Source organism: Cnephaeus nilssonii, assembly GCF_951640355.1.
Source record: "Cnephaeus nilssonii genome assembly, chromosome: 4".
Classification (NCBI taxonomy): Eukaryota; Metazoa; Chordata; class Mammalia; order Chiroptera; family Vespertilionidae; genus Cnephaeus; species Cnephaeus nilssonii.
The window spans coordinates 25,087,780-25,104,444 of NC_137075.1; the positions used below are offsets into that span (position 1 = coordinate 25,087,780).

A 16,665-nucleotide genomic window follows, 5' to 3' on the forward strand; every position below is an offset into this window, starting at 1 on the left:
TGATAGATTCAGAACTGATCAGGAAGGCATTTTTTCATATGCACCAAGAAGTGACACTTCCCAAGTTTGCTGCAACATAATGAACAGGTATTTTCATACATATAACATGGTAAACAGAGATGTGTTCCCAATGCAGCAGAAAAACTAATGACCACTAAAATATGGGCTTCGATTCACAGCACTCAGACCACAAAACTCTCTTCTCAAATTCAAGTTATAAGCAGTTTTTATCAATAGCAGAAAGCATCAAAATTGGCAGAACAAACTTCCTTTTAAAAAGCCTTCCACAAATGAAGTATTATAAAAAGCCAAAGAAAGCGTAGCACATAGAACTGCGCTAAACTAACTTAATTTAAAACACAAAGCCAAAAGCAATTTATTACTTTCTGAGACACTTTTCATCACCATACCTGATCTCTGTTTTCCCTTCTACCATTTCCTCTGCAAAAGAATATTCTATGCCCAGCCAGCATGGCTCAGTGGTTGAGTGTCGACCTACGAACCAGGAAGTCACAGTTCCATTCCCCGTCAGGGCACATGCCCAAGTTGTAAGCTTGATCCCCAGTGTGAGGTGTGCAGGAGGCAGCCTATCAATGATTCTCTCTCATAATTGATGTTTCTATTATCTCTCCCTCTTCCTTCCTCTCTGATATCAAGAAACATATATTTAAAAAAAAAAAAAAGAATATTCTATGGTCTTACCTAGAATATCAAGATCAAGGATCTGTGCTAGTTTTCTTGCACCATCAGCACCAAAAATATGAGTCTTGTGCTTACATTTTGGACACTGGAAAACACTCATATTTTGAACAAGGCCCAGAACCTAGAATAATAAGAATACATTGAAATCAAAACAAAATTAAAACAAATCTCAATTCATTATTTCAATATTTTTACTGCATGCCTACTGGTTTTAGTGATACAATGATGAATGAATTAAGGTCTTTCCTCTCAAGGAACTCACAAGCTAGTGGGAGAGTAAAACACTTTAATTACTTTTTAATAATGTGATAAATGCTAAAGAGATATAAATGACAGGGATCAAAGACTTATACTTGGGAAGAATAAGATCTCAGAGTTGCCCTTAGAGAACTGTTTGTTCTGGGTGAGGGTGAGAGTGGAGTTAAGGCTGTAGCAGGAATTCTAGGCAGAAGGAAGAGCACAAGCCTTTGGAATATAACATGTGCAACCTATGTGGGCTGCAACCTAGTGGGGGCGAAGGCAGGAGCTACTTTGGTAGGAAAGGTCAGGGTCAGATGGGAAATGCCTTCCATGTATTTGAGGCTTTCTTCTTGAGACAACAGAAAACCACAAAAGTTTTTTAAAGTTGAGAAGATAGTATTGAAGAGGTAGTGTTATGCAATCAGATCCGTGTTTCTGATGGCAATATGGAAAAAATAAGTAATTAAGAGGCTAACTGTGGACAAAGCCTCATGGTAAATAAAAATCAACATTTAAGTGTTTTAAATGCACTATCTTATTTACTCCTCAGAAGAACTTTATCATCCGCATTCTATAGGCAATAAAATTGGCACAGCTAGCAAAAGAGTGAAACTCAGCTCTTATTAGAATACTAGAGGCCCGGTGCACGAATTTGTGCACGGGTGGGGTCCCTCTGGGTGGCCTGGGATCGGGCCGAAACCTGCTGTCCAATGCCGCCTTCAGCTCCTCCCAGCCACTCCCGCTCATCCCGGCCCCACTGTGCCTGCTTCGGGCTTGCGCCCAATCAGTCCTAATTGGGAGAGGCTCGCGCTGCTGCAGCAGCACTCACCAGCCATAAGCCCTGAATCTGGCGCCCTCCCAAAAGGAGTGGCCTGTGGGAGGGGGCTGAAACCAACTCTCTGACATCCCCCGAAGGGTCCCGGATTGCGAGAGGGCGCAGGCCAGGCTGAGGGACCCCACTGGTGCATGATAGGGCTGGGGAGGGACCGCGGGAGAGCTTCAGGGTGTGTCCGGCCCATCTCGCTCAGTCCCGATCGGCCAGACCCCAGCAGCAAGCTAACCTACCGTTCAGAGCATTTGCCCCCTGGTGGTCAGCGCACGTCATAGCGACTGGTAGACTGGTCTACTGTCTGCCCCCTGGTGGTCAGTGCACGTCATAGCGAGCAGTTGAGTAGCTTTAGCATATCATTAGCATATTACACTTTGATTGGTTGTTCGGTTGTTCTGCCGTTCGGTCAATTTGCATATTACCCTTTTATTATATAGGATTATCATTTGAAACAAAAATGAAAAGCCTTATAGAAAGTGTTCATCTCTTTCTTAGTTTCCCCAGCTTCTGGCACAAAATAGATAACTAATAAACATTTCTTAAAAAGATAGGCCCTGCAAATATAATCCTTACGCATGTTCCTTTGCTTCCCATCAGTTCATATTGATGAGAAGCAAAGGTTCTCTTCTAGAATAAAATGGGGAACACAACTATGAGAGGCTTACAGATAACCATGTCTGTATCATCCTATCTATTCCACCTATAAGATTATCATTATAGGAGATATCTCTATTAGAACATTTGCATTTTAAATGACAAACAGAACCTATAGTCTACAATGAGACATACAGACAAGAAAGTGATCAAATTTGTTATTCTTTCTGAAAAGAGAAACAGAAAAGACTAAAGTTTCCCCACAACACATGTAAATGAAGACAAACAGTGAGGGACATAAATATATAGGTAAGCATTTTCCAAGCATCTAACAGATGTCCTTTTGCTGATGCAAAGTATCACGAAAATAAATCACAACGTGTTTTGGTAATTCAGTATCATCTCCAGAAGCTAAAAACAAAACAAAACAAAACATGCCTTAGTATCACACAACTTATTTATTTATTCAGTATGTCTATATAATACACTCACTGCCATTTATGTTAAATGTGATATATCACCTCAGACTGTAGGGTTTCCAAGTTAAACATGAAAATATCACTCAAAAAATGGGAAGAGAAAAATCACTTAAATAATGTGAAAATCTAGGTGAGAGTTACTCTAATCCAGAGAGAATGTGGAAAGCATTCCTACTCTGGATTCTCTCAGACGTCCCAAGACACAGAGGCATGGAACAACAGTGTATTTGCAGTTTGTGTGATTAACTTCTTAGTATCAAATTGTTCTCTAAGGACCAGAGAACACGCTCTCCTCAAGACCACATAAATGTCACAAACATAAAACTATAACCAAACTTAATATTTAATGAGTTCCTATTACACGCCAGTAACTGGGATAAACAGAAGCAGCAGCATACAGTGGTGAGCAAAACAGACTTGATCTTTGCTCCCTTGAAGTTTGCACACTAATTGGAGAAACAGATTGAATAAAAATAGCGCAAAAATGGACTTTAAAAGCTGGAACAGACCTGGTTGGGTGGCTCAGTTGGTTAGAGCATCGTCCCATGCACCAAATAGGTGAGGGTTTGATTCCCAGTCAGGTGCATATATGGGAGGTAACCAATATATGCTTCTCTCTCACATTGAGGTTTCTCTCTCCCTTACTCTTTCTAAAAACAAAACAAAACAAAAATGAGCACCACATATCCTCGGGTGAAGATGAAAAAACAACACATGCTCGCACACAAAAACTCTGGAACAGCTTCTCTGGAGGCAAAGCAACAGAGTATTATGAGACCATAGAAAAGAGAAAACTCTATCTACCCCGGGAGTCACGGGGGACTTCCTAGAGCAGTGGTTCTCAACCTTTCTAATGCCGCAACCCTTTAATACAGTTCCTCATGTTGTGGTGACCCCCAACCATAAAATTATTTTCGTTGCTACTTCATAACTGTAATTTTGCTACTGTTATGAATCATAATGTAAATATCTGTGTTTTCCGATGGTCTTAGGCTCTAGGTCGCTTAGGTGACCCACAGGTTGAGAACTGCTGCTCTAGAGCCTAAGACCATCGGAAAACACAGATATTTACATGACAATTCATAACAGTAGCAAAATTACAGTTATGAAGTAGCAACGAAAATAATTTTATGGTTGGGGGTCACCACAACATGAGGAACTGTATTAAAGGGTCCCGGCATTAGAAAGGTTGAGAACCACTGTCCTAGAGGAAATATTTGACCTAAAAGCTAAAGAATAAGCAGGTAAAAGCAAGGAGAACGGTAGAAAAGCACTCTGGGCAGAAGTAGAGAGCGCACGTGTCCTTCAGGGAACCGAAAGGTCAGTAGGGGTGAGGTGTGGCGTGAGTGGCACGAGGGGAGGCTTGAAAGGTAGGGACTGCAGGCCACGTTGTGTCTGGGTTGCATGAGTGCACAGTGAAGCTACTAAGGAGTTTTTAGCAAGAGGGACCACAAGCCTGTAGTTGTAATAGACTCATTTCTTAGGACTGCTGGGTTTTAAAAACACGGAATGGAAAAACTAAAAGGACTTGTCTTTGTGTGTTTATTTTCTTAGGCAAACACTAAACCAGGGCCATAGTCTCTGAAATCAGTCGTTTCAGAGGTGATAGTTTTCGGTGATGCCTAAAGTACTCGTTTCCTCCTGGGCACAGGGTTAGGATTTTTCTTCTTTGCAATTAGGTGAGGACATGTCGTTGTTTGAATAATGAAATGTGAGAAGTGACCTGTGCCACACCCAGGCAGAGGCTTTAAGTGCTCATTCCCCATTACCTTCCCTCCGTTCCTGTGACCAGCCAGCTTCCAAAAGTGGCTGCTCCATCAGTCTAGACTCTAGAGTAAGAGCAGTGCCAAGGGGTGCTGAAGCCAAACCATGACAGACATGTAACAGGAGAGAAATAAACTGGTGCTGTTTTCATCCACCGAAATTTGAGGATTATTTGCACACATAACCCAGCCTACCTTGGCTGATAAAGGGGTACAGGAAGAAAATATTAAAATTTTAATTTTTGTTTTAATGACTTCCTTTATAATTCTAATTTTGTGTGTTTTATAATGGAAAGAACATAGTGTAGTAATATATATACTATATGTAGATACTACATATAATTTATTAATAACAAATAAATATATGCTCAAGCATCATTTACTGATAAGGATGTATCATCAAAAAATTTGGAGGTAATCCTCTATATGTTTTAAATTCAGAGGTTTTGACGACTAAACTTGGCTCTATTACCGATAAGATGTAACTTCTGGTTTAAGGATAAATGCCCTAATACTGCTTCCTAGGTTATCTTGAATAAACTAATTCCACTTAACTCTAGAACTCCCTCATCGTGTAAGAACTTCCCACACACATACCAATTTGCTTTCAAAAGGCCGTAATGGAACAAAACAGAGCATAGGGCAGATTCATACATGAAAGTCACTAACTTACAATGAAGATGATATCACACTGCATGTTAACTGGACATACATATGGAAAATAAGAAATCTTAACCCCCCATCTCACATTATATACAATTAATTCCAGATGGGTTATGGAGGTAAATGTGAAAGGTAAAACAATAACATTTAAGAAGAAAACTGGAGAGTATGTTATGAACTTTGAGGCAGGAGAATACTTTTCTAGCAGGACATGCTGAAGCACTAAACATAAATGAAATTTTAAATTTTTGTTAAACTGAGCACTAAAGTTAATAACTTAATCAAAAGACATGATTAAGAGAGTGAAAAGACAAGATAAATAGAGCAGGACTTTTATCTGAAATATATAAAGAACTTCTGCAAGTCAATAAGACAAAATCAGATAACACAATAGAGACATGGGCAAAAGACGTAACAGGCACTCCATAAAAGAGGATATCCAACGACCAACAAACACGAGAAAAAGTGTTAATTTCACTTATCACCAGAGAAATGCAAATCAGAACCACAATGAGATACCATATATTTATGCTTAAGACGTGATTAGAATAAATAAATATTATGAGTACAACAACAAAAAACAAAGCAAGCAAACAAACAAACAAAAAATAACAAATGCTGGTGAGGACAGGAACAATGACACTCACAGTTTCAGTTGAGTGTAAACTGGTACAACCATTTTGGAAAATCCTTTGGTAGTTATCTACTTAAACTTATATATGTTTACACTCTGGCACAGTAATTCCACACTCAGTCATATATTAACAGAAATGTGAACATAATATTCAACAAAATGTATGAACAAATGTGTTTGTAACAGCACTAATTATCCCAAAATGTCCATCAACAGTAACATAGACAAATAAACTGTGGTATATTTACATGATGAAATCCTACATAGCAATGAGAATTAAAGAATTATAGCTATAATCAAGAGTATGAGTGGATCTCTCAAATATAATTTTAAGCAAAACAAGTCACACAAAAGCATATACTTATAATTCCATTTATATGAAGTTCACAAACAGGCAGAACTAATCCTGGGTGTTATAGTTTGGGTTCTACTTCGGGAGCGGCGACTGAGAGGCGGCACAAAGCAGAAGCTTCTGGGGGACTGGTAATGCTCTGTTACTTAAAAACACACAATAGATGTGCTCACTTTGTAAAAATTCATTCAACTATACATTTACAACTTGTGCCCTTTTGGATATATCATATTTCAATCAATTGTTTGCTTTTTAAAAAAGTGTTGGTTATGTAAAGAATGGTCAATAAAGCAGTAAGAACAAATAACCGAAATGATGGTTTATTGGGCATTTTCTAAACCTGTACACAAAAACAACCATCTTTTTTAAGTAGAAAAGATTCTATAAAAGCAGAGAAGTAGCAGTAAAATTAACATGAGGTCCTTGGGAGAAACAATTCCCGTTTCTTTCCACCTATACTCCAAGGAAAGACCTGAAAATAAAAGTTTAACTCCAGAGAAGCTCTGAAATGAAATAGCAGGTCCTAGACCTGCAATGTTTAGTAAGGTAGCCACTCATCACACATGGCTACTGAGCACTTGAAATGTGGCTGGTCTGAACTGAGATGTGTAAAATCCACCCGGGATATCAAAGACTTAGTGAGAGTAAAAGGATGTAAAATATCCCTATATATTTTTTTAAGTTTACAAATTATTCTTTAAGCTTTTCAACTGAAGTGTATCATGAATACATACACAAAAGTACACAAATCATAAGTGTATGACTAAATGGACTTATAAAGTATACCCATGGTACCCTAACTCTTGTAAAGAAATAAAACATTGCCAACAACCTAGAAATCTACTTGTATACTCTCCAAGACACAATCCTAAAAGTATAAACTAGCTAGCCTGATTTCTAACATCATAAATTAATTTTGTATGGTTTTGAACTTGATATGAATATAATAATCTTACCTTATAATAGAGAAACATGCAAATTGACCGCACCTCCGCTATGCCCACGATTGGGCCGGCAGGAGGCTGGGGGCGGGACTCCAGGTGGCATATCCGCCGTTGAGAAGATCAAGATGGCAGTGCCCAGTGGCCGGGCCCATGCCGCCGCTCCGGGGGTGCCTGGGGCGATCGGCACCCCGGGGGGGCGTGGCCGGGCCCATGCCGCTGCTCCCGGGGGTGCCTGGGGCGATCGGCACCCCGGGGGGGGCGTGGCCGGGCCCATGCCGCCGCTCCCGCCCCTCCTGGGGGTCCCGGGGTTGATCGTCCACCTGGGAGGGCGTGGCCCGGCCCCTCCCACCGCTCCCAGGGGTCCCAGGGGCCGAGGCTTTCCGGGCCTTGGGCACCAGCGGGGAGCCTGCACCGATCACAGGAAACCACTGGGGGTCGGCTCCTGTGATCGGTAGCAGGGACGCTGGGTGCGGCGAGCCCAAGGCCAGGAAAGCCTGGGGCGGAGGCTTTCCCGGCCTTGGGCACCAGTGGGCAGCCTGCACGGATCGCAGGAAACCACTGGGGGTTGGCTCCTGCAATCCTTAGCAAGGATGTTGGGTGCCGCCGAGCCCAAGGCCACCGCCCGGGGCCAGTCCTGACCCTGAAAAAGGCAGAAGGCGGTGGCCACAGCCAAGGCCTGGGTCCCTGGTGCCGGCAGAAAACTGGTGCAGGCAGCCAGGTGAATGAAGGTCTATTGCACGAATCTTCGTGCAAACGGGCTACTAGTACTATATATATATATACATATATATATATATATATATATATATATATATATATATATGTATACATATATATATATTTGTGTCTGTGTGATTCATCTAGCTAAACCATGTATATTTGTAGTTTATTTTCATTGAGTCCTAATTCTATGATGACCATCACAATTATTCAATCTCTTGTTGGATAATTTTTGTTGTCTCCAGGTTTTGGCTATTATAAATAATTATTGCCCTGGCTGGTTTGGCTCAATGGTAGGAGCATAGACATATGGACTGAAGGGTCACAGATTCTATTCTGGGTCAAGGGCACATATCTTAGTTGTGGATTTGATCCCCAGCCCCGGTTGGGGAACATGCAGGAAGCAACCTCTATCATGTTGATGGTTCTCTCTCTTTCTCTCCCCCTCCTCCCTCCCTTCCATGCTATCTGAAGATCAATGGAAAAAATATCCTTGGGTGAGGACTAATAATAATAATAATAGTAATAATAATTCTATGAATGTTTTATACATGTACTTTTTGGCTAGGTATTATGTTATACATTTTTTAACTTCAGTAAAAAATGCCACAGTTTCCAATGAAATTCTACCAATTTCCATTCTTGCCAGCAATTCTAGTTGTGCTACAGCTTCATCAACATTTGATATCACCAGTCTTCTTTCATTTTAGCAAATACATGAGTGTGTTATCATAGTTCATTGTGCTGGATTGTTCCATTGTCAATCTGTTTATACTGGGAACCATGTGGCTCCTGGTTAAAATTCACCAAAAGTAAAGCAGCATGAGATCTGGGAGGCGGAAGGAAGCCTTAGGCATGACACTAAAGGTTTCCTGTGGTGAAAGAAAGATGCAGAGGTGCAGGTGCATTCCACTTGGTCTTTGTTCTTCCTGACTGTGTGCGCAGCTCTCCTTTGCAAGGTGGTTTTAATTGGCATTGACAGAATTATTATTGAAGTTGAGCATATTTTTACATGTTTATTGGCCATTTGTATATTCTCCTCTGTAAATTGTCTGCTTAAGTTGCTTGTCTATTTTTTTCTACTTATGGTGCTTTTTTATTATTGAATTTTAAGAATTCCTAGTATTTTTACTACAATTCCTTTGTTGGTTGACTCTCAACTTTTATATTGATTTCATATTGAAATTATAGTATTTTGAATATACTAAGTATTTTATTAACATTTACTTCACCTTAATATTTCTGTTAGAGGCCTGATGCACAAAATTCGTGCAAGGGGCTTGGCCCCCGCCACCGCAGCTTCATCCGGAAGGTTGTCCGGAAGGATGTCTGGTGTAATTAGCATATTATGCTTTTATTATTATAGGTTGAGCAGTTCTGTTATAGACAACTAAACTCTGGCTATAGAATTTATTTTGGTAGTTCTCCTACCTAATGTTGTTCTAAGGTCCTAACAATGCATGAAAACATTTATCAGGGTGTGATTTATGAATGTATTTTTTAAATGAACAGAAATGAAACATTTACCTATTTACCTAAAAGACTATACAGAACAGATAAACTGTCAAATTTCTTTGCTTTTAATTGAAACTAGAGGCCCGGTGCACGAAATTCGTGCACGGCGGGGAGGGAGGATAGCGGGGGGGTATTGTCCCTCAGTCCAGCCTGCCGTCTCTCCAATCTGGGACCCCTCAAGGGACTTTCATTTTTTCCTTCAAGAGTGTGGTGGAAAAACCCTAGATTACCTTCTTGGATTCTTATAACGCAAATTACCAAGAACACTGCAATTGGTGGCCTACAGGGAGCTTAGCCAATGAGTTGTCAGAAAAGGTATTTACTCTCAAAATGGTTTGGCTCAGTGGATAGACCGTGGGCTGCAGACTGAAGGGTCCCAGGTTTGATTCCTGTTAAGGGCATGCACCTTGGTTGGAGGCATATCCCCAGTGGGGAGTGTGCAGGAGGCAGCTAATGGATGTTTCTCTCTCATTGATATTTCTGACTGTCTATCCCTCTCCCCTCTTCTCTGTAAAAAAAAAAAAAAAAAATCAATAAAAAAATTTTTTAAAAGGTGTATCCTCTGCAGCTCATGCAGCCCCTGGGTTGTGTCCACTGGGCTAGGGGCGTGTCCCTGCCACCCGGTGGTGGCTGCCTGGGTCTCCGCACACCCCAGAGGCCAGCAGCCATCCCCCTGTGGAGGGCGCTAGGCTTGGGGCATGGACACAATCTGCCACTTGGTTCTGGAGCTTGGAAAGCCTCTGGGGCTGGGCGGGAACATCCCCGTCTCCAAACGCCCCAAGGCCAGCAGCCAGCCCCACCATGGGCCCCAGGCTCGAGGCTTGCAGGGACCCTGGGCAGCACACAGCGGTGGCAGCCAGGGTCTCTGCAAACCCAGGAGGCCAGCAGCAGCCCCTGGTCCTGGGCGCCTGGCTGGGGGCATGGCCCCAAACCGCCGCTTTGTGCAGGAGCCTTTGCAAGCGGCTTGGGGAGGCCAGCAGCCAGCCTGACCATGGGCCTCAGGCTCGGGGCCTCCAGGGACCCCGGGCAGCACACAGCAGCGGCACATCCCAGAGGCCAGCGGCAGCCCCCGGTCCTGGGCGCCTGGCTGGGAGCGTGGCCCCAAACCGCCGCTTTGTGCAGGAGCCTTTGCAAGCCACTGGGGGCGGGGCGGAACATAGCGATGTGGGGATGTTCCGCCCGCCAGGTTGCTTGGCGCCTACACCCATAGGCTCTGAGTGGCCAGGGGGCATTCTGGGACCCCTGCCACTCAGGACCTAAGCACGGGCCTACAGGCTAGGAGTGGCCTGGGTCTGGAGGATGTTTCCTGGACCCAGGCCGCTCAGCGCCCGCATATGCAAATTAACCGCCATCTTGTTCACTCTGATTGGGTGTGGGCATAGCGAAGGTGCGGTCAATCTGCATGTTTCTCTATTATAAGGTAGGATTATATCAACTGTGATAGCACTCATGTGGATTATCTTCTATTCAGAAGCTCATACAACAGTCAAACACACACATACTTAATTTAAAAAGAGAAAAAATTACTTATTAATAAGATATGCAGATTATGTGGCAGATAACTTTTTCAAAGTATGGGGTTAGTGGGAGAAAATTTAAAAGAGAATCTTGATGACTCCCAGAGGGCAGGGGGAAAGGGGCAGGAAGAAATTAACCAAAGAACTTGTATGTATATATGCATAACTCCTGGACACAGACAATAGTGCAGTGAAGGCCTGGGGATGGGGGGGTGGGGTGGAGAGGGTCAATGGGGAAAAATGGGGGACATCTATAATACTTTTAACAATAAAGATAAATTTTAAAAAATAAAAGAGAGCTTTGAGCATTAAAAAGATTAGAAAACACTGCTCTGAGTTTCAAACAGGAGCAACTAATATAATAACATTAGAATATCCATATTACAATTTTGTTGATAAAAATTCTTCTGTTAAGGAATTCATGTCCATACAACCACTCCCTACCCTTTCGGCATAAAGTCTTATATCATGTGACTATATTTTGTTAAGCTGTTTGTGCTTATTGTAGGACTATTTTGTGTATCATTTGATAGCAGAAACATTAGAAAACAGATGCTTTGCCATAGCTTAATTTACATAATACTATGGAGTTGCAGCTGCAAGCTTGCTCAATCAGTTTTTAGTGTCTCATCGAAGTATAGATCCTTTTTTCTTTTTACCTCAGCTAGTTTTACTGAAAGAAAATAAATGCTACGTGTCTACCTAACATCAGCCACCACAAACCTTTTATATGTTATTTTTATGTTATTCGAATCCATCATTGGCACAGAAGGGTACTTCTTTTATTAACTTTTAAAAATTTGACTCTCTGCCCTAGCTGATTTGGCTCAGCAGATAGAGTGTCGGCCTGAGGACTGAAAAGTCCCGGTTCGATTCCGGTCAAGGGCACATGCCCAGGTTGAGAGCTTGATTCCCAGTAGGGAGTGTGTAGGAGGCAGCCGATTAATGATTCTCTCTCTCATCATTGATGTTTCTATCTCTCCCTCTCTCCTCCCTTTCTCTCTGATACCAATAAAAATGTGTTAAAAAAATTTTGACTCTCGCCCTAACTGGTTTGGCTCAGTGGATAGAGCGTCAGCCTGTGGACTGAGGGGTCCCGGGTTCGATTCCGGTCAAGGGCATGTACCTTGGTTGTGGGCACATCCCCAGTGGGGGGTGTGCAGGAGGCAGCTGATTGATGTTTCTAACTCTCTATCCCTCTCCCTTCCTCTGTAAAAAATCAATAAAATATTTTTTAAAAATTTTTGACTCTCTTAAAATATCAGCATTGCTCTGGAATATTGGCTTTTTGTGTCTAAATGAACTGAATCAATAAGCAGGCTAAAAAGGTCCCAATTTTGATTTCTTCTTGGCATTTTAAACCCAGATTCAGGTAAGTAACAAGCAAGATTTTCAGGCTACTATATAACCCAATTTCTCAAGCTTACAATCAGGTTAAATTCTTGCTAGTTGGAACCTGTCACAAGGATCAAAAACTATGATTTAAGAAAAAAATGAAGAGAAAAAACTCACTATTAAATAGAGAATGACTAATAATAACTGAAATTGAAGTGCTTTTCAGTTTCCAGTAGCCTCGAACCAGTTTTTGGTATATTCCTTGAAGCATGTACACAGATTTTATAATTTTAAAAAATGAGATGGGTGTTCTTGTCTTTTCTTTCAGAAGAAGCAGTCTGGCATGGAAAGAACATGAATGGGAAGACTGGCATTCATGTTCCTTTTAGGAACCAACTAACTAGCTGTGGGTCTATGAGGTATAACTCAACTTCTTTATGCCTTGAATTCTAAAATGCAGGTTTATAATGATCTCTAGACTCTACCACTACACCAATAACATTCAGAGCTATGGTTTACCATGTGCTAAGGTCTATGCTAAGAACTATATATATAATCTCATTGAACTATCACAGTAACCTATGAGATAGGTCACAAAACACTGAAGCTAAGTTATTTGCTCAAGGTCCCCAAATTAGTAAATAACAGAGACAAAATTCAAACCAGTTGGGTCACTGGTTTGTATGTGGAAGTCACCAAACAAAATGGCAAGCAAGTGGACTAGAGGATTTTGTTCATGGCACTAGGTAGCCTGAAACAATTGATGAGTCAATACAGTTTAGTGGGTGACTGAACATAGTAATTAAGAGCAGTTATAAGGGAAGGCCTAAACTGAACCATCTTCACCGCTCACTGACGCAGTCGGACCTGACTTCAGTCCTGTCTCCTGGCCATGGAACTCCCCTTCCTCTGAACTCCCTCATTATACCTCTCTTGACTGTAAACAGAACCTAAGGTCCCTAAACTCCTCCCATTTTTCAGTCCACCAGCTTCCTGTCTTCATTTGTCCACCTAGACCAGGGGTGGGGAACATCCATCCCGAGGGCCGTACAAGGCCCGTGAAATCATCTGGTCTGGCCCTGCCAGGGCATTAGGGGTGAGTTAATTAAATGTTTGACCAACTATAGCAGGCTAGTTTTTAAGATGATAATTTTGTATGGCCCATGAATGATGTTATAAGTATCCAAATGGCCCCTTGGCAGAAAAGGGTTCCCCACCCCCGAAGACAATCAGAGAACCCCAATGGTATTCAAATTTAATGGAGACTTTTCTTGTTCTGTGGAATCTCTCACCCTATGATATTCCATGACGCCCACATTACTAAACCTCAACTCTGGATAAGCCACAGAAATGGCAATTAATAGCCAGTTTGGTTCGGTGGTTACTGTGCTGGGCCGGTGACTGAAGGGTCTCAGGTTGGGGTTCAATTCTGGTCAAGGACACATACCTCGGTTGCAGGCTTGATTCCCGACCCCAGTCAGGGCATGTGTGGGAGCAACCAACTGATGTGTCTTTCTCATATGATGTTTCTCTCTCTCTGTCTCTCCCCTTCCTCACTTCCACTCTCACTAAAAAACAAAAAGGAATGTGGACTCTAGAAAGCAGGCTGCTTATGATAGAATCCCAGAGGCCCATTAAACAGGTGGATGAGTTACAGTATTTAATCTTATGTGAGTTATTTAATCTCTTTGTACTAGTTTCCTCATCTGCAAAATGGGGGAAATAACATCATGTACTTTGCAGGGTTATTGTGAGGATTAAATCAATTTAAGTCATGTATACCACATGGAATAGCACTCTAGTTTAAAGCATACATGGACTTCTGAGATCTCGGGGAAAGATACAAATGAGCATACATCCTCAGTCTCTGAAATGAAGAATGTTACCATTTTATAAAGGTTATCCTTGAAGAAAAGTAATTTTTTTAAATGGAAAGATTATCCAATTGTGAAGAAGAGAGCCACATGTAATATGTCACATGCAAGCTAGTTACTATACATTCTAAGAATTCAAACAGTATTTTATAAAGCCTTAAAAGCCAATAATGAAAGATACTTTAAATATATCAGAAGTATCTGAAGAGTCAAGTGAGACTACCTGATGATCACATAGAGGAAAAACTATGCTAAAGAATAAAAAGGGGAGAATAAATGCGTCACTTGCCTCTATTTTCAAGTAAGATTGCCTATTGCTAAATAATTTTTTAATGCAGGTAAGCTTGAGGTAGTAAATAAAATAGGATTTGGACAGTACGATAGACAAACTAGATGCTGATAAAGCTCCAAGACCAACATCGAACACATGAGTTTTGGAAGCATTCAAGGGTGAAGGTGTAAAACTCCTGGTCCAAATAAATAACCTACCACCATGAATGATTACTCTGCCAGAAAAATAATAAGTCACAATTCTGGTCCTGATCACTAAGAAGAACGTGTAGAGTCTTTGGTAATAAAAACGGAAAATGGAAAGAAAATATTGATAAGAATCATCTACTTTAGGTTCTAAGATCACCTAATTTCTCTTAGAAGACAATATAATCATTAACCCTTTCAAATAAATACTAAAAAGTTCAACACCACAGAAGGATTTTTTTTGTTTCTTTGTTTTTAAGCAGTAGGAAAAGTAAACCACAAGAAAAGCAAAATTTCTAACTCTCTTTTATAAAATAAGTAACTATTTGCAAGGATGAAACAGTTAAAGAATTTTTAGAATTATTTATTTAAAAAAAATTAGTTCAGTGACCAGCACAGGTCTAATATACAGGGCCAGCAAAAGTAGGTTTACTGTTGTGAATGCACAAACATAATTTATTCTTGTATTATTATTTAATTCTTGTATTATTTTTCATACAAACAACTGTAAACCTACTTTTGTCCCACCCTGTATTTGTTTTTTGCCAGGTCAACTGTAGCACAGATAGCTCACGGTCACCAGAATCATGGTCTCATCTTCCTCAGCACATAGCTAACCCACATTTCTTGGGCTCCTTGAAAAACATGATGTGTGGTCACAAGACTGTATTCTCGTTAGTGGACTGTGAGTAGAAGTATGGGCATCACAACCGGTCCTGGCCCATACAAATCTTCCTTGTCCATGCCTCTGGGCTATCTTTCTGTTCTGCCAGGCTCAAATGAGAACGGCCCCAAGGGTGATCTTGGAAGTCCCATTTCAAAATGGCAGAGGTTCCAACAGCCTAAGAGATTTTATGGAAGAAGGCCACTTTGCTTACCTATTCACCTACTAGTACTTCTTACATGAGGAAGAAATAAACTTCTAGTGCATTTGCATCACTATATATTTTGAGATCCATTTGTAATAGCAATTAGCCTACATTAATGCATATCCTATATCAGTGATGGGCAACCTTTTGAGCTTGGTGTGTCAAACTTCGCCAAAAAACTGAGCATAACTCGGGTAGTGTGTCACTTTGAGGAAAAAACATTATTTTGCAAATGTTTCATCCTCAGGAGCAGCAAATGTTTCATCCTCGGCATGCGGCCACCTCAGCGGTCGCATGTCATCAGAAATGGTCGCGTATCATAGGTTTGCCATCACTGTGACCTAGGGCAAAGGAAACTAAGGAGAAAATAAACAAATGGGACTACATCAAAATAAAAAGCTTCTGCACAGCAAAAGAAACCATCAACTGTGAAGCCACGGCCCACGTGGCCTTGGGTTCAAAGACTTGGAGAAAGGGCTGATGCGCAAATTAATACACAAGACAAGAAATATAAATTTGGAAATTATGGGGGAAGCCAGTTGTGAGCTTGGTAAAAGGGACCAAATTCCACTGGGTCTCCATTCTCATCTATTTTTATTTACTAGCATACACAATTGCCTTTTAGGAATGCAAACAGATATATCAAAGGTGATGTTTGGTAAACAGTAAGATTATCCGGTTGGGGGAGTTTGCTTTAGGCCATTGAGTCATCAGCAGTAGGTAATAAAATGCAGATATTCAGCCCTACGAATATCAAAAAGCCCCATTCAGCCTTCTGACTGAATTTCTTGCATTTATATTAATTACTGTTGATCTTGGCTCCTGGCAATCAACAAAATGAAAAGAGAGCCCACTGCATGGGAGAACATATTTGCCAATGATACAACCAATAAAGGGTTAATATCCAAAATATATAAGAAACTCATACAACTTAACAAAAGGAAGACAAACAATCCAATTAAAAAATGGGCAAAGGCCTTAAATAGACACTTCTGAAAAGTGGACATACAGAAGGCCAAGGGACATACGAAAAAATGCTCAAAGTCACTAATCACCCGAGAGATGCAAATTAAAATGACAATGAGATATCACCTCACACCTGTCAGAATGGCTACCATCAACAAATCAACAAACGACAAGTGCTGGCGAGGATGTAGA

The 16,665-nt window shown here is 41.1% G+C and overlaps 1 protein-coding gene across 3 annotated transcripts in view; it reads right to left on the reverse strand.

Annotated features, from left to right (window-relative positions):
* NUBPL (NUBP iron-sulfur cluster assembly factor, mitochondrial) overlaps positions 1–16,665 on the reverse strand; it is a 299,333-nt gene that overhangs the window by 39,026 nt on the left and 243,642 nt on the right. For all 3 annotated transcript variants that reach the window (XR_013813464.1, XM_079769915.1, XM_079769916.1), the window contains one exon: positions 703–823. Coding sequence is in view for 2 of the 3 variants with exons in the window: in XM_079769915.1 (XP_079626041.1) it covers positions 703–823 (121 nt within the window). In the remaining variant the exon portion in view is untranslated. The remainder of the gene's footprint in view (positions 1–702; positions 824–16,665) is intronic.